The sequence below is a fragment of the Balaenoptera ricei genome, chromosome 9 (assembly GCF_028023285.1).
Source record: "Balaenoptera ricei isolate mBalRic1 chromosome 9, mBalRic1.hap2, whole genome shotgun sequence".
In the NCBI taxonomy this organism is placed as follows: Eukaryota; Metazoa; Chordata; class Mammalia; order Artiodactyla; family Balaenopteridae; genus Balaenoptera; species Balaenoptera ricei.
This window is the reverse complement of record NC_082647.1, coordinates 94587406-94613227: the sequence shown is the minus strand read 5'-3', so window position 1 is coordinate 94613227 and position 25822 is coordinate 94587406. Positions and strand designations below refer to the sequence as shown.

The following is a 25822-nucleotide window of genomic DNA, read 5'->3' as shown; positions in this document are numbered from 1 at the left end:
CAAGAGGGTTCCCTTTTCACCACACCCTCTCCAGCATTTACTGTTTGTAGATTTTTTGATGATGGCCATTCTGACTGGTGTGAGGTGATACCTCATTGTAGTTTTGATTTGCATTTCTCTAATGATTAGTGATGTTGAGCATCCTTTCATGTGTTTGTTGGCAATCTGTAGATCTTCTTTGGAGAAATGTCTGTTTAGGTCTTCTGGCCATTTTTGGATTGGGTTGTTTGTTTTTTTGATACTGAGCTGCATGAGCTGCTTGTAAAGTTTGGAGATTAATCCTTTTTCAGTTTCTTCATTTGCAAATATTTTCCCCCATTCTGAGGGTTGTCTTTTCGTCTTGTTTATGGTTCCCTGTGCTGTGCAAAAGCTTTTAAGTTTCATTAGGTCCCATTTGTTTATTTTTGTTTTTATTTCCATTTCTCTAGGTGGTGGGTCAAAAAGGATCTTGCTGTGATTTATGTCATAGAGTGTTCTGCCTTTGTTTTCCGCTAAGGGTTTTATAGTATCTGGCCTTACCTTTAGGTCTTTAACCCATTTTGAGTTTATTTTTGTGTATGGTGTTAGGGAGTGTTCTAATTTCATTCTTTTACACGTAGCTGTCCAGTAAGAATGCCTTTTAATGTGGCGTGATGGATATGTTAATTAGCTTGATAGTGGTAATTATTTCACAATGTATATATATACACATCAAAGCATCCAGTTGAATACCTTAAATATATACAATTTTTATTTTTCAGTTATATCTCAGTAAAGCTGGTGAAAAAAAAAGAATACCTTTTATACCCAAATATTGTATAAGTTGTAGGTTACATCTACCAGAATCTTCCTTTGGCTATCCTTGAATGCTCAGTAACTTGTATTACTAAATGTCCTTCCAATATCCTGAAATGTAAATTTTTTATTAATTCAGACTAAAGAAGTCAAAATTGACTAAGCGTCAGAATTGGATTTTACCATATCCACTTTAACTGATGAAGTGAAAAATAATGAATGATGTGTTTCACTTGAATGTTCCCAATGATAAAACTTTTGCTAGCTAAAGACGTGTTTTGGGACTTCCCTGGTGGCACAATGGTTAAGAATCTGCCTGCCAATGCAGGGGACATGGGTTCGATCCCTGGTCCGAGAAGATTCCACATGCCGCGGAGCAGCTAAGCCCGTGTGCCACAACTACTGAACCTGCACCCTAGAGCCCATGAGCCACAACTGCTGAGCCCACGTGCCACAGCTACTGAAGCCTGCATGCCTAGGGTCCGTGCTCCACAACAAGAGAAGCCACCACAGTGAGAAGCCCATGCACCTCAACGAAGAGTAGCCCCAACTCACCACAACTGGAGAAAGCCCACGCACAGCAACGAAGACCCAACACAGCCAAAAATAAATAAATAAATAAATAAATAAATTTATTTAAAAAAAAGACATCTGTTTTCCTGTGGCTATTTTGTCGTTTACATTTCAGTGTAGCAGTTGCAATTGCTGTTCCTGACATCCTGCGTTTTGTAATTTACAAACAAAGAGAGCTGAATTAGGATGCTCTGGTAAAATCATCCAGGAACCCCCAGTCTTGCTTCAAGGTCTCACAAACTACCCAACAGGGGAAGGAACTGAAGCCCTCCTGGGGCAGTGGCCGGCAAAAAGTGTCCCTAAGTGATCTTGACAACAGACAAGATTAAGGGGAATGATGAAGAGCTGACTCGTAGGGCCACAGTAAAATTCCTTGCTAATGGCTCTAGGTTGGTCTGACTACTTTTTTAATTTCCTAAAGAATAGTGTTTTGGACTGGTGCTGTTTATTCTAAGATGATTGAACACAGATTTAAACAGGCTTCTTTTCAGTTCTCAGGGCTATATACATTCCCCCTTGACAGCTTTATCTAGTCCAGAGTCAAAACACCAAGATTTATGCCTGAGAAGAATTTGGCATTGACTTCTTTTGGATGCCCATAGAAGTACACTTTCTACTCAAGCTGGTGTGTAATCTGCTGGATTCCCCCACATTTTGGAGGACAAAGCCTAGGTTTGGATCTGTATAATTACTTGAGGGAGAGCAAAGCTGTTGTAAACACACGTAAATTACAACTTTACTTTGGCTCTTGTGAAATATTATTTCATGCAACCAATTAATCCAACCGTATTTTTACATTTGAAGATTCAGTTGTTTAATGTAATAATTAATACAGATTTTCATAATCATGTTTGTAAGAGTTGGAATTCATTAATACTAATTAACACATATTATGCTGTGTCCCCTATGGGTATATGTGGAACATTATACCACATGCATGGGAATTGTGTAGCAATATAAGGCAGTTTCCCATCCTGTTCATAAATAGTTTATAATATAGATATATTGGTCCAAACCTAGAAGAGAAAGTCCAAAATACATCTACAGGAAAAACATAAACTCAGTGGAATGGCATTCCCCCTATCTCCTCTGAGGCCGTGGTCAACAGTTTCGCCCTCTCTTTCCCATATCGTCAGCTTCTTCCTCTTCACCATCCCCTCCTCCTCAGGGTTTAAACATGCCAAAGCCACTGCAGCTTTGAGCAAGAACGCTGTCTTTGACTGTGAGTACTCCTCCGGCCATCATTCTCCCTCACACTCCAACTTCTTGAAAGAGTCGTGTGTGTTCTCAGGCTTCACTCCTAACCCCGCCATCTGACCTCTACTGCCAGTAATCTATGGAAACAGTCATCCTCCGGGTCATCAGTAACCCAGTAGGTGCCAACCAATCCAAAGGACTCTGGTCCTCACCCTACCTGACTTCCCTACTCCTTCTCAGTTTCCTTAATGAGTTCCTGAACTTCCTATGGATACATTCTGGGATTGGCAGTGATTCTGTCCTGCAGCTTCTTTTAGACTTTTTATATTGTCCCTGGTGATCTCACTCACACCTGTGATTTTCATCTCCTGAACTCTGTCCATTTGCTTCATGCTTACTGAGTCAGTAATGCAAAGTGGTTGAGAGAATAGAGTTTGGAGCTATATGCCCCTGGGTTCCAATTTCTTTTATATTTTTAATTAATTTATTTATTTTTGGCTGCATTGGGCCTGAGTTGCTGCACGCGGGCTTTCTTTAGTTGAGGTGCGCGGGCTTCTCATTGCAGTGTCTTGTCTTTGTTGTGGAGCATGGACTCCAGGCACATGGGCTTCAGTAGTTGTGGCTCGCAGGCTCTAGAGCACAGGCTCAGTAGTTGTGGTGCACAGGCCCAGTTGCTCCACGGCATGTGAGATCTTCCTGGACCAGGGCTCGAGCCCATGTCCCCTGCCTTGGCAGGCGGATTCTTAACCACTGCACCACCAGGGAAGTCCCCAATTTCTAATTTGATACTTTCTAGCTATGTAATCTTTCAAAGTCTCAATTCCCTAACTGTAAAATAGGGAAAATAATAGTACCTACTTTTCTGGTCATCCCATACCATTCCCAAGAGCCTGGCACAATATTCTATGCCCAGAAGAAACCTAGTGAACTTGTGAGAATTAAGTGCGATAATGATGTGCATAGCACTGTGGCTAGCACATAAATACTCTATAAATGTTAGCTATCATTATTATTACTGGGCACTGACATTTGGATTCTTTAGGTACCTTGAACTCAATATATTCTAAAATGAACTTGACATTTCCCCCAAACTGGTCCCCTTCATTGCAGTTCTAGTCAGTGACATGTTCGACCCAGTCAGTAAACAGAGATCTTGGTAATATTTCTTTCCTCATTCCTGTCTTTCTTCCATGTCTACTCAGTGTCTCTAAGACCAATTTATTTTATCTTCTCAGTATCTCTTAAACAAATTCTTTTATTTCTGCATCTACAGCCATATCTTTGGTTCAAGCCTTCCACACATCTATCAAAATGTTCTTCAACACAAAACTCATTTTTTTCCTCCCAGCCTCAAACCCTGTAACTGCCTCCATTTGCCCAGTTTAGCCTGCTTTCAAGGCCCTCCATGATCTGACCCTGCCTCTCTCTCCAACTTCATTGCATGTAGGCTCTCTCCATACTCCCCACCCTCACCTAATACCAAACTCTCTACTTCAGCCATAAAAAGCACTGACTTCATCAAACATGCTGTCCTGTCCCCTATCTCTGTAGCTTATATATATGCCAGTTTCTTTCCCTGGAATACACTCCACATTACCTCCTTCTCCATATTACTGATGAAGTTGCACTCATCCTTAAAGATCCAGTTCAAATCTCTCCTCCTCCATCATTTGTATTTTTAACCCTAATCCACCTTATACTTACAAATTGAAGTTAGTTTATCTTATTGCATTGTCATGTGTTAACTTCTACATGTATTTCCTCCTGCCCTTTGAAACCCTTGATCAAGCAGATACTGGATCATTTTTACATTCCCAGAATCTGGCAGTGTCTGGCACTTAGTAGGTACTCAACTATTAGTTGAAGGAATGGATGAACCATATAGAGCAGGTATACCTATCACAAATTGTCTAATTACTATTGGGTTGGCCAAAAGGTTCGTTCTTTTTTTTCTGTAAGATGGCTCTGGTAGCACTTAGTTGTCTTTAACTTCATTCGAAGCAATTTTGTTAGATTGTGTGTGACAGCTGTCATATCAGCGTGCATTTTAAAAAAGACATCAAAATTAATGAATTTTTGTGTAGCCATTTTAATATTGAAGATGGAAGAAAACAACATTTTCAGCATATGATGCTTTATTATTTCAAGAAAGGTAAAAATGCAACTGAAACGCAAAAAAAGATTTGTGCAGTGTATGGAGAAGGCGCTGTGACTGATCGAACGTGTCAAAAGTGGTTTGTGAAGTTTCATGCTGTAAATTTCTTGCTGGACAATGCTGCATGGTCGGGTAGACCAGTTGAAGTTGATAGTGATCAAACTGAGACATTAATTGAGAGCAATCAACCTTATACCACGTGGGAGACAGCCGACATGCTCAAAATATTCCAAATCAAGCACTGAAAATCGGCACCAGCTTGGTTATGTTCATCACTTTGATGTTTGGGTTCCACATAATTTAAGCGAAAAACACCTTCTTGACCATATTCCTGCCTGCGATTCTCTACTTACACGTAACGAAAATGTTCCTTTTTTTTTTTTTTTTTTTTTTGAAAATGTTCCATTTTTAAAACAAATCGCGATGGGCGATGAAAAGTGGATACTGTACAATAATGTGGAACGGGAGAGATCGTGAGGCAAGTGAAATGAACCGCCACCAACCACACCAAAGGCTGGTCGTCATCCAAAGAAGGTGATGTTGTGTGTATGGTGGGATTGGAAGGGAGTCCTCTATTATGAGCTCCTTCTGGAAAACAAGACGATTAATTCCAACAAGTACTGCTCCCAATTAGACCAAATGAAAGCAACACTCGACAAAAAGCATCCAGAATTAGTCAACAGAAAATGCATAATCTTCCATCAGGATAACGCAAGACTGAATGTTTCTTTGATGACAAGGCAAAAACTGTTACAGCTTGGCTGGGAAGTTCTGACTCATCCCCTGTAGTCACTAGACATTGCACCTTCTGATTTCCATTTATTTCAGTCTTTACAAAATTCTCTTAATGGAAAAAAATTTCAATTCCCTGGAAGACTGTAAAAGGCACCTGGAACAGTTCTTTGCTCAAAAAGATAAAAAGTTTTGGGACGATGGAATTATGAAGTTGCCTGAAAAATGACAGAAGGTAGTGGAACAAAATGATGAATACGTTGTTCAATAAAGTTCTTGGGGAAAATGAAAAATGTGTCTTTTATTTTTACTTAAAAACCGAAGGCATTTTTTGGCCAACCCAATATTGTTTCTTTAATTGCCAGTCAACCTTCACCTCCTTTATCTGCATAACTGTTTTTACAATCATACTTAAACATTATGCACTCCTTTTGCTTTGATGGACTCTATTAGGAAGAGCCCTATAACATTCACAGTTGGATGGATGTTATTTTAAATGATGTTCATTGCACTGCTCAGTGTCCCCTTTGTAAGAAACCGCAGGAGAAGCTTCTCTTAAGTCTCTGCATCTGAAATAACCACGCTTCTCCTGAGCAATATGTGTGCTTTTCATGTTTTAAACTCTTCAGTTTCTGTAACTTTAGAGCTTCAGAACCAAACTTAAAATGTCAGAGCATGCACCTTGCATATTTATCTCCACTGGATATATTTTTCCGACCCTGATTTGTTATCCTCTTTTCCCACGTTATTGTCTTGCTCGATTGCCTTTCTTTGTTAGCTGCCTTACATCTATTTTAGAACAAGACGAATTGTACAGTTTATCCTTAAGTACATAAAGGAAAGTGAAAAGGTAAAATGAAGATGATAACATATGTACAAGTAACTAAGAGGGGAGGGAACAGAGGAGAACATTAGAATTTTCTAGCAGCAATGGTTTTAGCAATAATATCTTACTGATGTTATCAGTCACCAATCAACTAACATTTTTGGAGCAGCTGTGTGCCAGACATTGTGCTAGGCATGGGGGTGCAGAGATATACAAATTGAAGTCTCTATTCACAGGAACTCACAGTCTTATCAGCTCTAAATTACACTCTGGCCTTTAGGATTATGACTGAGATAGAGAGGATACCCTTCCCCAATAGGGACCCATTCCCCAGCCCACAAGAAATAACTCTTTTACTTAGAATATAGACTAAGCTTCTTTGGCATGTGCCTCAAACTGCAGGTGGCTTAAATGGCTAGAAGTGTGTTTCTTTCTCAGTCATAAACCAGTCTGGAGGTAGATGGTCCAGGGCTGGCGGAGTGACTATACTGTGTACAGCACAGAGCTTCCATATCCAGGGGCCATGTCCTCGTAGCAGGAAGGGTAGAGGGCCAGGAATCATGCCCGTTCCTTTAAAGGGCATGACCCAGCTCTGAAAGTGACCCAGGTCACTTCTGCTCCCCTCCTTATGGGCAGAACTTGATTCCTTTGTCTCAGGAGCTGCAGGGGATACTGAGAAATATACCTCTAACTGGGGGCCACAGTCCAGTGAGGATAAAGAAGGGGAGAATAGATATATTGGTAGACCTCTAACAAATTTCTGCTAACATTAGCAACAAGGTTTCTTCTTGTTCCTGTTCTTCTTAGTAGTAGTATTAATATTGCTGTTGTTGTTATTATTTTTATTATTTGGTGATGATGATGATCCTAATGATTTTTCTTCCCACTTCTGAAAGCTATTTAAAGGCCATATATGCTCAGGCTACAGGTCAGTTTATAGCTGCACTTCCTCTCCTCTGCCCCATCTATGAACTTCATCTCTTCAAGTTCATCTTGAATATATCATCTCCATCTCTTCACAAACAATTCAGATGATATATTGTTTTACATTCTGATTTTTCGCTTAAGATTTTATTCATAACATAGGCAAAGTTTTGAAAAAATATATGAATATCTCTCCTAGAAAAGGTGAAGGCACGAGCATGGCAAGACAATGAGTCACAAGTTTTAGTGTTTAAGATCTCATTATTGACAGCTCCTAGTAGAATAAGTCTTACCTGAAAGAGTTCTCTGTTCCCCCAGTTGTAGGTTATAAAGATATATTTTAGTTTTGTACCTATTCCATATATTTTAGAATATTAGTGATGATAAGTTGCTATGAGACACAATTCAAATTGAGATGGGATATAGGAGAGGAAGGGAAGAGAAAAATGCTTTCTAATATTGCTCGTTCTGTGTATAATTTAGCTGTCTTTAAATATTAAGTAATCTTTTATACTGATCATAAGTATATTCCTGAACACAGGGAAAACTATTCTCACTCTAAATTTATAACATTTTTGGAAGCTTAATTATCATACTTGAAGGTCAAATGGTGCTTTATTGCAATAAAATACAAAGAGTAATAAAGAAATTATTCCTGGGGAGATGAAAGTCTAGGTTCATAGCTCATTAAATGGTAACTTCACAGACTGTGTCTAATTTGTCATATTTAGCTTTGGAAGTTTCATACATTTGAATTTCAAATTAGGTGAAGAGATACCTGAGGCAAAACTACCTAGGGCCTTTGAATTCTAAAATGATTCAGGAGCTATAGTTCCCATAACATAATACCTATATTTGTAAGACATGCCTATCATCAGCCATTTAGTGCTTGCCTGACTCAAAGGCTTTTTAAAAAAATAATCAATAATATTCACACAAAGCTCATTAACCACTCCCTCAGTTTGTTTCCAGACATTCCTTTCTTTTTCAGCCCAGCATATTGAAATCTCCATCCTTTGCAGTGAATAATTTATTGAACAAATTGGCCAAAATATATTTTGGAGTCACATGATTTCTCAAAAGTTTCCTCCAAAATAAGCCATTTGAAAGAAAAACACTTTTGTTAAAAGAACAGCCTTTGGAGGAGTTAAACACGACCCCATTCTTTTGCTTATTTTAGGTTGCTGTGACCTCATGAGATGCTGGTGACCTCAACCTTTGAAAGAGCATAAACACAGAAATGCTTTTTAAGAAATGAAGCTTTTCTTTACTTTCAGCATGTAATTTGTCTCTTGGACAAATTGAATTGATGATAGGAAGAATTTCTGCTTCAGTTTAATATTGAGAAACCATGTAATGATCCATGTTTGTGATATTTTCTAAAAACACCCAAAGATTTAACCTGTTAGAATGCAATTAAGAAAAGCATGGCTGTGAGCTCTAAGATCCAAATGAAATCATTTGCTTCCTGTTGAAGTTTACAGAAATTTTCTGATCTTCCATTGAATTTGAATATCTGCAAAGTTCAGCAAGTGCTCTGTTGCTAGTGTCATAAGGACAAATTATTATAATCTGTGAGATTCTCCAAATAATTGGAGATAATAGAGAAAATATATTTAGTAAATGAAAGGCAGTATTGACGGAGTAACTCTATCTAGTGCCAAACAATAGATATTTAACATTAGTTGTGTTTAAAAGTTTGGAAAGGGGTTGATTACTGGTTATTTTCATACTGTAGTGAAGGTCAGATTAATTTACAGTGAGTGGAAAATAATGAGCTTTTAAAAATATATCTCACCCTCCAAAAAAGTAAACATATTCCTTAGTAAGTTCAACTCTTGCCAACTCTAGAACCAGCACCAGCACACAGGTGTGTTAACATATATGGGCTGAGTGCTTTTTTTCATTTACTCAACAAAGTGTCAGTACATGCTTTTTTTATACTTGTATTTTAAACAGATAAATAATAGTCTTGTTTAAAGAGACCAGGAAGCATATTTTTCTTTGAAAACTTTGCTACCGAATTTACTTTTTTTCAGGTTAGACCTCCTCAATCTCTATGATGTGAATTGACTGTCTTGTTTGTAAGTGGGGTCTCTTTACAGTTGTTTCACATAATAATCATTCACATTCACTATTCCTGGCATAATTATCTTTATCAAATTTGCATTAGTATGAGTTCTTGTATTCATTCAAGGCAATTCCAGTCTTTTTCTTACAACTCATGGAGATTAATAAACCATTTCAAGAATAGCACAGCTAAGTAAAAGGGAAGCTCTCCAAGGAATATATTTTTTCAGAGAAATTTTAAAGTATCTTCTGAAAATAATGATTCAGGTTTCTTTTATTTTCAACTATATTAGCTTATCAATTAAAAAGATCCATTCTTGTCTTCTTTACATAGCCCATGAAACGTTAGAGAAATTATATACCTAATATTCAGGTCATTTAATAATACCCTAGCATCTAGGAAAATGTTTGACTAGGCAAAGACCTAGAATATTCATTATTGATGTAAACCTTTGTATTTTACCAAAACAAATAACCTGGATGGGTCCTACCACAGAATTTGGAAGACAAATAACTTTTAAAAAATTAATTAATTAATTAATTTAATTTTTTTTTGGCTGCGTTGGGTCTTCGTCGCTGTGTGCGGGCTTTCTGTAGTTGCAGCGAGTGGGGGCTACTCTTTGTTGTGGAGCACGGGCTCTAGGCACATGGGCTTCAATAGTTGCAGCACGTGGGCTCAGTAGTTGTGGCTCACAGGCTCTAGGGTGCGCGGGCTTCAGTAGTTGTGGCGCGCAGGCTCAGTAGTTGTGGCACATGGGCTTAGTTGCTCTGAGGCATGTGTGATCTTCCCAGACCAGGGATCGAACCCGTGTCCCCTGCATTGGCAGGCGAATTCTTAACCACTGTGCCACCAGGGAAGTCCCCAAATAACTTTTAAGTGGCACCATCACAAACACTGAAAGGAATCTGGAAAAATAAATTGTTAGTGCACAGTTATGAGTGATTTTGACTCTTAAGAACATTTATTACCTATCTAGTATGAAAGGACTGTATTATGCTTAAAACATTAAAAGTTTCCCCATTTTTTTTCTTGTTTACCTGCTTTCAGGAGATATTTGACTAATGAAATTACATAGATCCTCATTTTTTTAATACTTTCCTGGGAAAATTGCTACCAATTTGTGTTGATAATTTTAAAGTTTTAAAGGTGTTTGGCTTTTTCAACTAAAACCAAATCAGAGTATGCCATGGTTTCATTCCTAATGCTTTACTGGAAACATGCTTTTAAAAAACATAGAGGCTTTAGTGAGATTGCCATGATGATTCTTACATTCTGTTGGCTTGCTTTTACTTTATTTTTTTAAGCAAAGTAGAATCTTCATTTTAACTTGCCTGTTTAGCATTTCATATTATATCTGTGGTTTTGACTAAGTTGATTCATTTTGATGACACTGGCATACTCCTTAAGTTATCAAGATACAACTTAAGTTCAATTTCCAATTTAGTCCGGTTACTTGAAGTTGTCAAGCTTTACAAAGGACGTAGTCTTTAAATTTTTGTGGATTTCAATGACATTAACTTTGTGGGTAAAGATTACAAAGATGTGCTATAATTTTGAATGAGATCTAGAGTTCTTTGAAACATGAATCTATTTACTCTTTATGTTATGTTGTCTGTTAACATAGATGTTGTCATCTTGCCTAGGATTCGTAAAAATAAATAGATATTCAGAATTATGAGTTGGATTTATTTATCCATTGCCAATACTCATGGAGCTCCTTGGAGTGATCAATGAAATCCAACTGCAAGATATGGTATCCCATGATCATTGTACTTTAATTCTAAAACACCACTGAAAGTTTCGCCTCTAACCATTGCATTGTTTATGAGAGCTTACAAGTTATTGGTAGAAACTTCATATTAATCTGAATTGCCCCAACATTTATGGGAAGATAAATGATTTCTCATAACTAATCAATGGTTTGTGTAAACCAAGATGAAATCCTGGTATTTTTCTCAGGAGTGAATTTTTTCTATAGTGTAGGATGTACAACTAATTGTTTTCGTGCATCTAGACATATCCAGATTTGTTAACAGCTCGGTGTTAGAATAAAAAGTGAGTACCTCACAGTGTAAAGTTCTGTCCAGCCTTTATATATAGTCTTATGGGTCTCACCAGTGAAGCTAAATCAGGACCATATTATGAAACTTCCCCTCAGTCACCTCTCTGGGTACAGAACCACTCCAAGCTATCTTCCCCTCTCTCCAGTTCAGTCCCCTCTGACAACTACCAGGGCCCTCACTGCCAGTGCATCCTCCCCTGTGTCTGTCTGTGGTCATCGTCTGACCTGGTCTTCTTATCACAATGCAGAGACACCTGGAAGAAACCTTTACTTCTGTTAAAGCTGTGTTGTATCCTATTTTCTCCAAAGCCAAAGCCTACTTCTTTAGGAACATTTTTGTTGTCTCTCATTCTTAGAAACAAAGCTTCCCAGTTTAAGCCATTTGGCAACTTTATATGGTAGCTAGTGTCAGTAATGCAATTTCAGATTCAAAGGAACGGTGAAATTGGACCAAAGTGGGTGGTGGGGTGGAGGCAGGCTAGAGTCCTTGGAGAGGCAGAGAATCAGTAACAGACCAACAAAATGTTGAGATAAAAACATTCAAGCAAACTAGAGAGATGAGTCAGTTCAGTGGCAATGGAGCAGGAAGGGTATACTTGGAGATATGCCACTGGGTAAGCACTGGAAAGTTGACAAATTAGGACTGCTCTGACGCATGCATTTTATATTTAATAAAGCAAAGAGTAAAGACCTTTTTGCCAAATTCACATAATTCAGGATCTTAGTAATTCATCTATGTCAGTAGTATGAGGCAAAGCAGGTACTATCCAAGTGGGAGTGTAATAAATGACGTTGAGCTATATTATACTTCTTCAGGCTACTTATTCTATTTTTTCTATGGTACATTTTTCATGATAAATGTAGAAAAGATGGTGAACTTCCTACAAGCTTAAAAAATTCTCTTATACTGCATAAAACTAGATTGATATAGTTACTTACTGAGAGATGATTAAAATAAGCTTCCCAGGCCCATTAGTTTACTAGATTTTGGACCCTACTTACACCATATATGTGTGAATATTTTTCAAGGAAATTTCTACTTTTCATTTCACCAAGTTTAATGTGTGCTGTGTTCCTGTTTTTAAGGAAATAATGTTTAGTTATCTCAGACAGTGGATATATTTTTTAAAAATACTGAGTCTTCCTAACTAGTGATTGAAAACATGATTTAAGTTTGTTGAGTTAAATTAAATCCAAGTGGACGTTAATTGGGTGTTTAAGCTGCCCAGACTACTTATAGTGAAGGATCTTTTGACAACATTGTACTTTGGCATTTTTCAGAGGTTTGGATCTTCAGTTATTTATTTTCCAAAATATCATAAAATACATTACAACTAAGGAAGAAGGTAGCGTTCAATTCAATTAAGTATTTATTGAAACTCTATTGCCAGCTTAGGCTGGTGTGTTGAGTGGGCATATTTTATGCCTTTGAGGAACTTATTTCTTCTTGGGATAAAAGACATATGCTTAATACACATAACAGCAGTTCTGCATGCTGTAAAAATAAGGGCTGGAATGCGTGATCAAGATAATGGGCTTTTTTGTTTTGTTTTTATTTTTCACACCTTTATTGGAGTATAACTGCTTTACAATGTTGTTAGTTTCTGCTATATAACAAAGTGAATCAGCTATATGTATGCATATATCCCCATATCCCCTTCCTCTTGAGCCTCCCTCCCACCCTCACTATCCCATCCCCCTAAGTCGTCACAAAGCACCGAGATGATCTCCCTGTGCTATGCAGCAATTTCCCACTAGCCATCCATTGTACATTTGGCGGTGTATATACGTCAGTGCTATGCTCTCACTTCATCCCAGCTTCCCCTTCCCCATCCCTGTGCCTTCAAGTCTGTTCTCTACATCTACGTCTTTGTTCCTGCCCTGCCATTAGGTTCATCCGTACTGCTTTTTTAAATTCCATATATATGTGTTAGCATACGGTATTTGTTTTTCTCTTTCTGACTTACTTCACTCTGTATGACAGACTCTAGGTCCATCCACCTCACTACAAATAACTCAATTTTGTTCCTTTTTATGGCTGAGTAATATTCCATTATATGTATGTGCCACATCTTCTTTATCCAGTCATCTGTTGATGGACATTTACGTTGCTTCCATGTCCTGGCTATTGTAAATAGTGCTGCAATGAACATTGTGGTACATGTCTCCTTTTGAATTATGGTTTTTTCAGGGTATATGCCCAGTAGTGGGATTGCTGGGTCATATGGTAGTTCTATTTTTAGTTTTTTAAGGAACCTCCATACTGTCCTCCATAGTGGCTGTATCAATTTAAATTCCCACCAACAAGACAGGAGGGTTCCCTTTTCTCCACACCCTCTCCAGCATATATTGTTTGTAGATTTTTTAATGATGGCCATTCTGACTGGTGTGAGGTGACACCTCATTGTGGTTTTATTATGTGTTTCTCTAATAATTAGTGATGTGGAGCATCTTTTCATGTGCCTCTTGGCTATCTGTATGTCTTCTTTGGTGAAATGTCTATTTAGGTCTTCTGCCCGTATTTGGACTGGGTTGTCTGTTGTTGTGATATTGAGCTGCATGTGCTGCTTGTATATTTTGGAGATTAATCCTTTGTCAGTTGCTTCATTTGCAAATATTCTCTCCCATTCTGAGGGTTGTCTTTTCATCTTGTTTATGGTTTCCCTTGCTGTGCAAAACCTTTAAGTATCATTAGGTCCCATTTGTTTTTTATGGTTTTTATTTCCCTTACTCTAGGAGGTGGGTCAAATCCCTCGTTGTGATTTATGTCAGAGAGTGTTCTGCCTATGTTTTCCTCGAAGAGTTTTATAGTGCCTGGCCTTACATTTAGGTCTTTAATCCATTTTGAGTTTATTTTTGTGTATGGTATTAGGGTGTGTTCTAATTTCATTCTTTTACATGTAGCTGTCCATTTTTTCCAGCACCACTTATTGGAGAGGCTGTCTTTTCTCCATTGTATATTCTTGCTTCCTTTATCAAAGATAAGGTGACCATATGTGCGTGGGTTTATCTCTGGGCTTTCTATCTTGTTCCATTGACCTATATTTCTGTTTTTGTGCCAGTACCATACTGACTTGATTACTGTAGCTTTGTACTATAGTCTGAAGTCAGGGAGCCTGATTCCTCCAGTTCCATTTTTCTTTCTCAAGATTGCTTTGGCTCTTTGGGGTGTTTTGTGTTTCCATACAAATGGTAATATTTCTTGTTTTAGTTCTGTGAAAAATGCCATTGGAAATTTGATAGGGATTACATTGAACATGTAGATTGCTTTGGGTAGTATAGTCATTTTCACAATATTGATTCTTCCAATCCAGGAGCATGGTATATCTCTCCATCTGTTTATGTTATCTTTGATTTCTTTCATCAGTGTTTTATAGTTTTCTGAGTACAGGTCTTTTGCCTCCTTATGTAGGGTTATTCCTAGGTATTTGATTCTTTTTGTTGCGATGGTAAATGGGATTGTTGCCTTAATTTTTCCTTCTGATCTTTCGTTGTTAGAGTATAGGAATGCAAGAGATTTCTGTGCATTAATTTTGTATCCTGCAACCTTGCCAAATTCATTGATTAGCTCTAGTCCTTTCCTGGTGGCATCGTCAGGATTTTCTATGTAAAGTATGATGTCATTGGCAAACAGTGAGAGTTTTACTACTTCTTTTCCATTTTGTATTCCTTTTATTTCTTTTTCTTCTCTGATTGCTGTGGCTAGCACTTCCAATACTATGTTAAATAATAGTGGCGAGAGTGGACATCCTTGTCTTTTTCCTGATCTTAGAGGAAATGCTTTCAGTTTTTCACCATTGAGAATGATGTTTGCCATGGGTTTGTTGTATATGGTTTTTGTATGTAGCGGTAGGTTCCCTCTATGCCCACTTTCTGGAGAGTTTTTATCATAAATATGTGTTGAACTTTGTTCAAAGCTTTTCCTGCATCTATTGAGATGATCATATGGTTTTTATTCTTTAATTTGTTAATATGGTATATCATATTGATTGATTTGCATATATTGAAGAATCCTTGCATCCCTGGGATAAATCCCACTTGATCATGGTGTATGATCCTTTTAATGTGTTGTTGGATTCTGTTTGCTAGTATTTTGTTGAAGATTTTTGTGTCTATATTCATCAGTGATATTGGTCTATAATTTTCTTTTTTTGTGATATCTTTGTCTGCTTTTGGTATCTGATGGTGGCCTCATAGAACGAGTTTGGGAGTGTTCCTCCCTCCGCAATTTTTTGGAAGTGTTTGAGAAGGATAGGTGTTAACTCTTCTCTAAATGTTTGTTAGAATTTGCCTGTGAAGCCATCTGGTCCTGGACTTCTGTTTGTTGGAAGATTTTTAATTATAGTTTCAATTTCATTACCTGTGATTGATCTGTTTATATTTTCTAATTCTTCGTGGTTCAATCTGGGAAGGTTGTGCTTTTCCAAGAATTTTTCCAGTTCTTTCAGGTTGTCCATTTTATTGGCATATAGTTGCTTGTAGTAGTCTCTTATGATCTTTTTGTATTTCTGCGGTGTCAGTCGTAATTTCTCCTTTTTCATGTGTAATTCTATTGATTTGCGTCCTCTCCCTTTTTTTCTTGATGAGTCTGGCTAAAGGTTTATCAATTTTGTTTATCTTCTCGAAGAACCAGCTTTTAGTTTTATTGATCTTTGCTATTGTCTTCTTTGTTTCTATTTCATTTATTTCTGCTCTGATCTTTATGATTTCTTCCCTTCTACAAATTTTGGGTTTCCTTTGTTCTTCTTTTTCTAGTTGCTTTAGGTGTAACCTTAGATAGTTTATTTGAGGTTTTTCTTGTTTCTTGAGGTGAACTTGAATTGCTATGAACTTCCCTCTTAGAACTGCTTTTGCTGCATCCCATAGGTTTTGGATCATCATTTTATCATTGTCATTTGTTTCTAGGTATTTTTTGATTTCCTCTTTGATTTCTTCAGTGATCTCTTGGTTATTTTGCAGCACACTGTTTAGCCTCCATGTATTTGTGTTTTTTACTGTTTTTTCCCTGTAATTGATTTCTAATCTCATAGTGTTGTGGTCAGAAAAGATACTTGATACGATTTCAGTTTTCTTAAATTTTCCAAGGTTTGATTTGTGACCCAAAATGTGATCTATTCTGGAGAACGTTCTGTGTGCACTTGAGAAGAAAGTGTATTCTTCGCTTTCAGGTAGAATGGCCTAAAAATGTCAATTAAGTCTATCTGGTCTATTGTGTCATTTAAAGCTTTTGTTTCCTTATTTATTTTCTGTCTGGATGATCTGTCTATTGGTGTAAGTGGGGTGTTAAAGTCCCCCACTATTATTGTGCTACTGTCGATTTCTCCTTTCATGGCTGTTGGCATTTGGTTTATGTATTGAGGTGCTTCTGTGTTGGGTGCATAAATATTTGCAATTGTTATGTTTTCTCTTGGATCAGTCCCTTGATCATTATGTAGTGTCCTTCCTTATCTCTTGTAACAGTCTTTATTTTAACGTCTATTTTATCTGATATGAGTATTGCTACTCCAGCTTTCTTGTTATTTCCATTTGCGTGGAATACCTTTTTCCATCCCCTCACCTTCAGTCTGTATGTGTCCCTAGGTCTGAACTGGGTCTCTTGTAGACAGCATATATAAGGGTCTTGCTCTTGTATCCATTCAGCCAGTCTGTGTCTTTTGGTTGGTGTATTTAATCCCTTTGCATTCAAAGTGATTATCAATATGTATGTTCTTATTATCATTTTCTTAATTGATTTGGGTTTGTTTTTGTGGGTCTTTTTCTTCTCTTTTGTTTCCCGCTTAGAGAAGTTCCTTTAGCATTTGTTGTAAAGCTGTTTTGGTGGTGCTGAATTCTCATAGCTTTTGCTTGTCTGTATAGCTTTTGATTTCTCCATCGAATCTGAATGAGATCCTTGCTGGGTAGAATAATCTTGGTTGTAGGTTTTTCCCTTTCATCACTTTAAATATGTCTTGCCACTCCCTTCTGGCTTGCAGAGTTTCTGCTGAAAAATCAGCTGTTAACCTTATGGGGATTAAGACAATGGTTTTTGAAGCTGGCTTTTTATCAGAATCAGCTGAGGAGGTTTTTAAAAATACAAATTCTGAGTTTCCATTCTCAGAGATTCTGATTCAGGGGGTCGTTTCTAAATGGCCCCTTCCTGATGATTAGATTGGAGGTGGTTCAGTGAAAGATGCCATGTGCCAAAATTTCGGAAAGGGAGATATCAATTTGGGTAGACTCCTTAGATTAAAGTACACTAAAACATAACATTCTCTTTATTGCCTCCAGGCCTTAGTCACTAGAGTCATTTAAAGTCAAGTAGGTAATTTAATTGATGCCTCTGTAGACATTTTGTTACACTTATCTACCCATTGTACTGACTAGAAAATATTTCTGATAATTGCCATAAATAGTATACTTAATTTAACTAACTTATTTCCCAGTTTTTTTCAAGTTACATATTTTACAAATATCAGTGTTATTTCCTGCCCATCTTAACAATTTATCCCATAAATACAGAGACCCCCTTTGGTAAGGCAGTTAATATTGGACATGGTAAAATGATATGATATCCTAAGAAACACAGCAAACAAAACATCCCTTTGGTCCAAGTCCCTTGTTAGCTGCTACAAAATCTCATTTCTTGTCTTTGCAGTGAACCTTCTTGAAAAAGTAGTTTGTACAGTAGTTGAGAGAGTTGCCACTGAGGCCAAATTCCCTGGGTTCATCTACAGACCCTGCTTAACACTGTGCCTTGGTAACAGGATATTCTCAGTAGATACCAGCTTTATTAGGATTATTTTGGCCTCTCCTTTAACCCTCTTCTCTCTTAAAACTCTCTCTTTTCCTTATATCCATAATAAAATGCACTCCTTCTTGGTCTCCTTTGCTAGCTCCTGTTCTACCAGTCCCTGAAATGCACAGTTACCTCTTCATTTCACTATTTTTTTTTTTTTCCCTATGCTCTCTCTGAGTGACATGCTGGTCTGCTTCCATGACTTCACCACCTCCTGTGTGATAATGCTTCCTTAATTGATGAACAGTACAGATATCCCTCCTAGCTCTTGCTTGGAACTGTCCAATAGAAGTATAATGTGAGCCACAGGTGTAATTTTAAATATTCTAGAAGCCACATTTAAAAAACAAAACCAAAAAAAAGATAAGTTTAATAATGCAGTTTAATTCACACAGACTATATAAATACTAAGTATTTTGATATAATATAATCAATATAAAATTGGGATTTTTACAGTTTTGTACTAATTATCTGAAATCTGGTCTGTATTTTACAGTTAAAGCACATTTTTTAATTGAAGTATAGTTGATTTACAATGTTGTATTAGTTTCTAGTGTACAACAGTGATTCAGTTCCATATATATATACACACACACACACACACACACATATATATATACATACACGCTCTTTTTCAGGTTATTTTCCATTATAGGTTATTACAGGATACTGACTATAGCTCCCTGTGCTATACAGTAGGACCTTGTTGTTTATTTTATATATGGTAGTGTTACAGCACATCTTAAGTATTGGAATACTTGGTCTGTATTAAGATCTTTTTAAAAATAAATAAATAAATAAATTTATTTATGGTTGTGTTGGGTCTTAATTGTGGTGAGCAGGGGCTACTCTTGGTTGTGGTGTGCGGGCTTCTTATTGTGGTGGCTTCTCTTGTTGCAGAGCACGGCCTCTAGGCATGCGGGCTTCAGTAATTGTGGCAAGTGGGCTCCATAGTTGTGGCTCACGGGCTCTAGAGCACAGGCTCAGTAGTTGTGGTGCACAGGCTTAGTTGCTCCACGGCATGTGGGATCTTCCCAGACCAGGGCTCGAACCCATGTCCCCTGCATTGGCAGGCGGATTCTTAACCACTGCGCCACCAGGAGAGCCCTGTATTAAGATTTTGTAAATTTTACCTTTGAAAACTGGATTCACATATCAAAGTATTCCATACCTACTTAAAGGTGTTCCAATAACTGATTCGAATATAAAAAAATTATTTTCCTTTAATATTCACACCCACCTTAACAAGATTTGTCCATCTTTTTTCAGAAGAGCTGATTTAACTTTGGTACAAAAACATGTCAGTTTGAAAACTATGTGTGTCCAAGTAAATTCATTTACTCTTGTGTCAGCCTAGTATTATTAACATGGGATTCACAGGGATATTACATAAGTTGAAAAGCAACTCAAAAATTATCAATATCAACAAGAAATTCTTCAAATATTTTTGGAGTTTTTTGCAGACAATTTAGAAAATTGTCAATTGCAATTAAAATCTGCATATTGGGGGCTTCCTTGGTGGCGCAGTGGTTGAGAGTCTGCCTGCCAGTGCAGGGGACACGGGTTCGAGCCCTGGTCTGGGAGGATCCCACATGCCGCGGAACAACTAAGCCTGTGAGCCACAGCTACTGAGCCTGCGCGTCTGGAGCCTGTGCTCCGCCACAAGAGAGGCCGCGACAGTGAGAGGCCCGCGCACCGCGATGAAGAGCGGCCCCCGCTCGCCGCAACTGGAGAAAGCCCTTGCACAGAAACGAAGACCCAACACAGCCAAAAATAAATAAATAAATTAATTAATTACTTTTTAAAAAAAATCTGCATATTGATCATATTAGGAAAATATGTAAGATTATTATTTATTTGTATGTTGGAGGTTTCAATTTCAACATGAATTCTCTTAAGTTTTCCAACTACCTTGCAAATAAACTCTTGCTTTCCTTGAGGCTTCAAGTTCAGTTCACTCATATGTAGTGTGATATTAGTGAGGGAACGTGCATCCGTGTGCCTTGTTTTTGTCATTGGTTATTGGGTAATTGGCAATTATTCCTTTTGTTTCAAAAAATTCTTAGAGTTAACAGTTCAGTGAATCCTTGTAAAACTCCTCATAACCAATAACCTTTGGCGTAAAACACAAAATCATTAAATTTTTCTTCTGGGTTTTTTTTTTTTTTTCTTGATTTCTGTAAACTAGTGATGATTCAGAGCATTTGCATGTGTATTCTAACAACTGTATCTATGACACTTTCCACAGAACCTACTTCATAAAACTGAGCACAAGTATTTTCAATATATATAATATGTTGGTATGCAGCAGTAAGACAAACATCAGTCTCTAGTTTTAAAGTGCTCTTAAGTCTGGATTTTTCATCTAACATAACTGAAGCACTGACCATCGTGATAGAAACTAATTTTTTTAATATCCAGCTGAAGTTCTTCTTTAATGAATGTAAAAGATTTTAAGTTCTAATTTTTAGATAGTGATTGACAATATTTCTTCATAGATTTGGAAGTCCTTTGAGAAAAAAACATAACCAAAGTATTAATTGGCCAGTGTCCCTTATTTCCTAACTCTTATCAGAGTGCCCTTTTGTAAAATGCATATTTGAACATGCACTCCTTTGCTGATAAATGTTCAGGAGATCATCATGGTTCCATGGTAAAATCCAAATTCCTTAACATTCAGTTCCATGATCTTGGCCTCCCAATCTTACCAACTTCACTTTTCCACCCCCTCCTCTTAAACTTCCTTCTAGTCATGCTGAAATTGTTGTGGTTCTTGTAAAAGGCCGTTCTCTCTTACCTCTCAATGCCATTTCACTTTCACTCCAGAAAGAAGCACATCTCCCCTCCCTTAACCCCACCTATCTTCCTCCTGCTAGTCTTTCAAAACTCAGCAGCCTCTCCTGACAACCCTCTTCTCCTGGGCAGCCTGGAATTAGTATCCCTCCCTTGTCACCCTTTTCACCCCAGGACCTCTTAACACTCTCCCATAGCACTTATTACACTATATTGTAGTTGTCTCCACCAGATGGTAAGCTCTTTGAGGGCAAGGATGGTGCTTTTTGTCTCTATACCTCACACCCACAACAGCCCATGGCATGTAATGGGTGCTCACATCACATTTATATTGTGTGTTTCAAGGGATACCTGACTAAACTTGCATAATAAATAACTGCCCTGTATGTAAGGGGTTCTACTTTTCACTTTGACTTTTAAATATAATGAATAGTGAGTTGGCCGTCTTATTTTAGGATGTTAATTGGCATTTTCTTCTTACTCCTCTAAAAAGGTTCTATCTAGCCATTTAATTTGTTTAGTATGACTAAGTTTTGTAACTGTGTTTGTGATTATTTATTAATGGATTTTGCTCTTGTTGCTAATCAATCACCTTTCCCTTTTTCTCTCTCAATCCAGCTCCAACAGAGGCCACTATGCACCCACATCTGGGTAAGTGTTTGAGACCCCGATGTCACTGACCCTAGTACTAGATCTACTTGTTTCACTCCTCTGCCATGTGAGCAGGTGATACAGAGGTGAGGAAACTCTCTGCCCTCTCTGATTCGCTGATCATTCACTGAAATCAGACTCAGGTCCAGATTATGCTTGAACTCGGGACCTCACCTTATGAGGTGATACAGCTGCCCGGCTGGGGCTAATGGAGGGACTTCTGAACCTGTTCGTACATTTATCCTTGGGATCCTGTTGAGTGTGATCTTTTGACACAGTGTTCTAATGCTGAAATTTCCCCAGAGCCCCTACCCATCATAAATAGTAGAGCATGGAGGCAATGGGCAAGGAGCTATGAGTATGGAGGAGTTGAGATTATTTCAGGTCTGAGATAGCTGCTCAAAGTAGTATTGGGTTGTAAAAAGAGAAATAATTTGGCCATTTCTTCAAAAATTAAAATGAGGTTGTTTAAATAACTAAATGCTTTTTTTAATGGCACCATGTAAAGTTGCCACCTCTCATTTTTCTCATGATCTTTTCATTCTGCCATGTACTTAGTGGGCCACAGTTCTTGAGGCAGTGTTGTATAGTGGTTAATAGCACAGATTTGAAGCCAAACCAACTGGATTTATCTCACTTTCACCACTTGCTAGCAACGTGATATTGGGCAGATTATTTAACCTCTCTGTGCCTCAGTTTCCTCATCTATAAAATGGAAGTCATAATAGTACCTACCTCCTGTGGTTGTTATGAGGATTAAATGAATTCATATTTGTAAAGTATATAGTCAAGGATATAATAATGTTTGTAAAGAAATAAATACATGAACAAATAACCATAGAGACTTACCCGTGCCTTTGTAAAAAAATCTCTAGAAAGCAAATAATCTTTAAGAGTTAAATTTCTCATAGGTGACAGTGAAGACTTATTTTAAAAGCAGTTTCCTACACACAATATTTAATAAAAATGAAAAGAAGTCATCCTAGCTGGCTCCAGCTTTTTCAGATGTCTCTCACTGTGGGACTTGCAGATGGGTCAGTATTTGTCTCTTGGGCTTTCTCTTTCAACCTGTGAACCCAATTAATTTATTTTTCTCTTTGGAAAATCTGTCTTGAGAAGCTCTACTTTTATGTAATGCTACAGCTTGGGGCTCCTCTTCTTTGGCAGATGAACGCAAGCACTTAGAAGCATGCCTTCTAGCAGCCGAGGCAGGCTGGTGACCCGCAGTGGCCCAGCTGAGCCTCGACCAGGTTAGGTATTTGAGAGAGCGGTACCCTGTAGGCATTTCAGGCACTGCATCTAATTGCTCAGAGGAGTCATTAAATCACTCCCACGCACAGAAGACATCACGGTGTTCTCTCCAGTGTAAATCCATATTCTCCCTATTGTCAGGCCTAAGGCTTCGAGTCTGAACAGCCATTTCTCTCAATACATGCTGATTCACTGGTTTCCCAGACTTCGTTATGTGCTTACCTGCTGGCATACCCGGTATAAAGAGGGTGAGGATGGCTGCAGGTGGCAAAGAGAATTTAGAAGTGTGCTTCCTGATATTTGGAGGTGATTTTAATTACCCAGTGATTTCAGTGAATTATATTCAAGTGAGCCCCCCAAAAAAGGGTAAAATGTCACTTTTGAAAAAAATAAAAATTTTTGGTTATGTTTTATTAATCAAATCATATGATTTTAATTTTCCCGAAAAGCATGTGTAGACTAGTCCTAACAAATTTATACAGACCCAGAGAATTTATATTAGCTGAAACAAATTTCCCAAGCAAACCATGGGAATCAGATGAGGAGGTTTTTTGAGCACTAGATTCATTTTTTAACAACTCGAGTAGAAATAATTATCATTCCTCATACAACCTTAAAAATGAGCCTACTTAGGGCTTCCCTGGTGGCGCAGTGGTTGAGAATCTGCCTGCCAATGCAGGGGACATGGGTTCGAGCACCGGTCTGGGAAGATCCCACATGCCGCGGAGCAACTGGGCCCGTGAGCCACAACTACTGAGCCTGCACGTCTGGAGCCTGTGCTCCTCAACAAGAGAGGCCGCAATAGTGAGAGGCCCGTGCACCGCGATGAAGAGTGGCCCTCGTTCTCTGCAACGAGAGGAAGCCCTCACACAGAAATGAAGACCCAACACAGCCAAAAATAAATAAATAAAATTTAAAAAAAAAAAAAAAAAAAAAAAAAAAATGAGCCTACTTACATGGTAGTTGGTCATGAAATTGTTTTTACTCGTCCACCCTCTATTCAGTGGAAATATCACATACTCTACAGTTTATGAAAACATTCTTTGCTTTTGGCATGACCCAAGTTCTTCTGTAGCTTAAAAATAAGTATTTAATACAATCTCAAGTGTAACGATAATATATATAAGACTATGGATGGTTCCCTGGCATTCTTCCTGACTTCTAACATGACTTTATTTGGGAGTTTTACTTATTCATGTAGATAATTTCTCCTGTGCAGCTCTAAGGGGGAAAAATGTTAATAATTTGAAACACATTAAGTAAACAATGAGTGAATATAGGGAATGAGAGAAAGCAAGCCAGGGCAAGAGGGATAGTAGGAAAGAGAAGAGGAAATGGGTTAGTAAATACCAGCAATGTTAGCTGACAATAAATAGTCACAATGTTCTGTTCCCTTCAATGCTCTAAAATGAGTTAGACACTGACCTTGTTCTGGGTGTGTCGAGCTATGAGGGGCAAGTCTTGGGTGACATCTCCTTGTAGGTTAGTGCTGACCTTGGTCTTCCCACCTCTGCAGCCTGGTGACACCTTGGTAGGGTTCTCTTTGGGGCCTCTGGTTTCCAGACTTCTAAACAACAGAGTGACTCTTTCACTTAGTAGTTTAGGGACAAAGCAAATATAATCATCTGCTCATTTAAAATCCAGTTGTAATTTAAAATACTGTTATTCCTCATAAATGCAGCATGTTGACTCTTTTGTGTAGCTAAATCTATTGTTTAGTATAATCCTTTTCTAAATTTTTGTTCTTCTTTTAGCTGAAATTCATAGCGACAGTATTATCCTACGAGATGACTTTGACTCCTACCACCAAAAGGAATTGAATCCAAACATATGGTAAGTTATAGGAACATGCCTCACTTTGGTCTGTATAATGCAAAAAAAATTTTTTTAATTAAAAAAATGATTCTGACTGCTCCTTTGGAGTAGTTACATAAAGTGAAATTGCTCTTTAGCTCTAAGGTATCAGTGAGAATTGTTCAACTAGGGAACTGGGCTTACTGTCGCCAGCAGAATGTCTATTTCTTTTTTTTTTTTTTTTTCCAATTCAGCATGATGATTTTATTTTATTTTTTTTTAACATCTTTATTGGAGTATAATTGCTTTACAATGGTGTGTTAGTTTCTGCTTTATAACAAAGTGAATCAGCTATACATATACATATATCCCCATATCTCCTCCCTCTTGCGTCTCCCTCCCACCCTCCCTATCCCACCCCTCTAGGTGGTCACAAAGCACCTAGCTGAAGAATGTCTATTTCTTGACTTCTTTAAGAACTGAATCTAGTTGCCCCTCAAAGCCATGGGTGTGATCAGTTGTTTTTTTTCAGTTGTACAAGTTCTTTACATAAAAAACATTATGCTTTACGATGTCTAATAATTGCATTTTGCCAAACGAAAGAAGGGAAATGGTTTATCTGAAAATGATAGATGATTTGAGTCATACTTCCAAATAACTTCTATGTTATTGGGTTACCTCATTTATACTCCAGTCTTTCCTTCCAAGACTGTTTAGGGGCAACACCATGGGATTTTGGAGGGCAAAGAAATAATGAACCAAAATGCATTCATTAGAAACTTGTTGAACACATAAATGGATGCACGAATTTGTTGGCAGTTTGTTGTATTTTTGCTGATTTTGGAGAAATGCGTCTATCCACCCAGACCTATAGTCTGCGTAATTTGAGAGAATATATGAATGTGGATTTTCTGTGGTGCTAAATGTTTTTGTGTACATGATTAAGAGTTAAGATAAATTAGAAACTCTAATGTAATCAAGTTGCAACCAGAATCCAAGCAATACTCAAGACTAGAAAGAGAATAAAACCATTTCATTCTCAAATGTCAGAGTATGATATTCATTTGCTTTTCCTTATTTTCATTGTTCAACAAATATCAAGCAGTAATTATTTTATTTATATAGTACATTAAAAAGGGATGTGGTTCCTTCTCTCAAATAGCTTATAGTTCTGTAGAGGAGACACTAAAAACATATTTTTAAAAAGCTTATAATCCAGGATAGAAATCCTTAAGTGTAATAGA

The 25822-nt window shown here is 37.6% G+C and overlaps 1 protein-coding gene across 1 annotated transcript in view; it reads left to right on the top strand.

Annotated features, from left to right (window-relative positions):
* The window catches only part of RELN (reelin), a 374678-nt gene that overhangs the window by 76470 nt on the left and 272386 nt on the right, over positions 1-25822 (top strand). Inside the window, exons 3-4 of the mRNA XM_059934127.1 lie at positions 21501-21533; positions 24539-24617. Coding sequence (XP_059790110.1) covers positions 21501-21533; positions 24539-24617 — 112 coding nt within the window. The remainder of the gene's footprint in view (positions 1-21500; positions 21534-24538; positions 24618-25822) is intronic.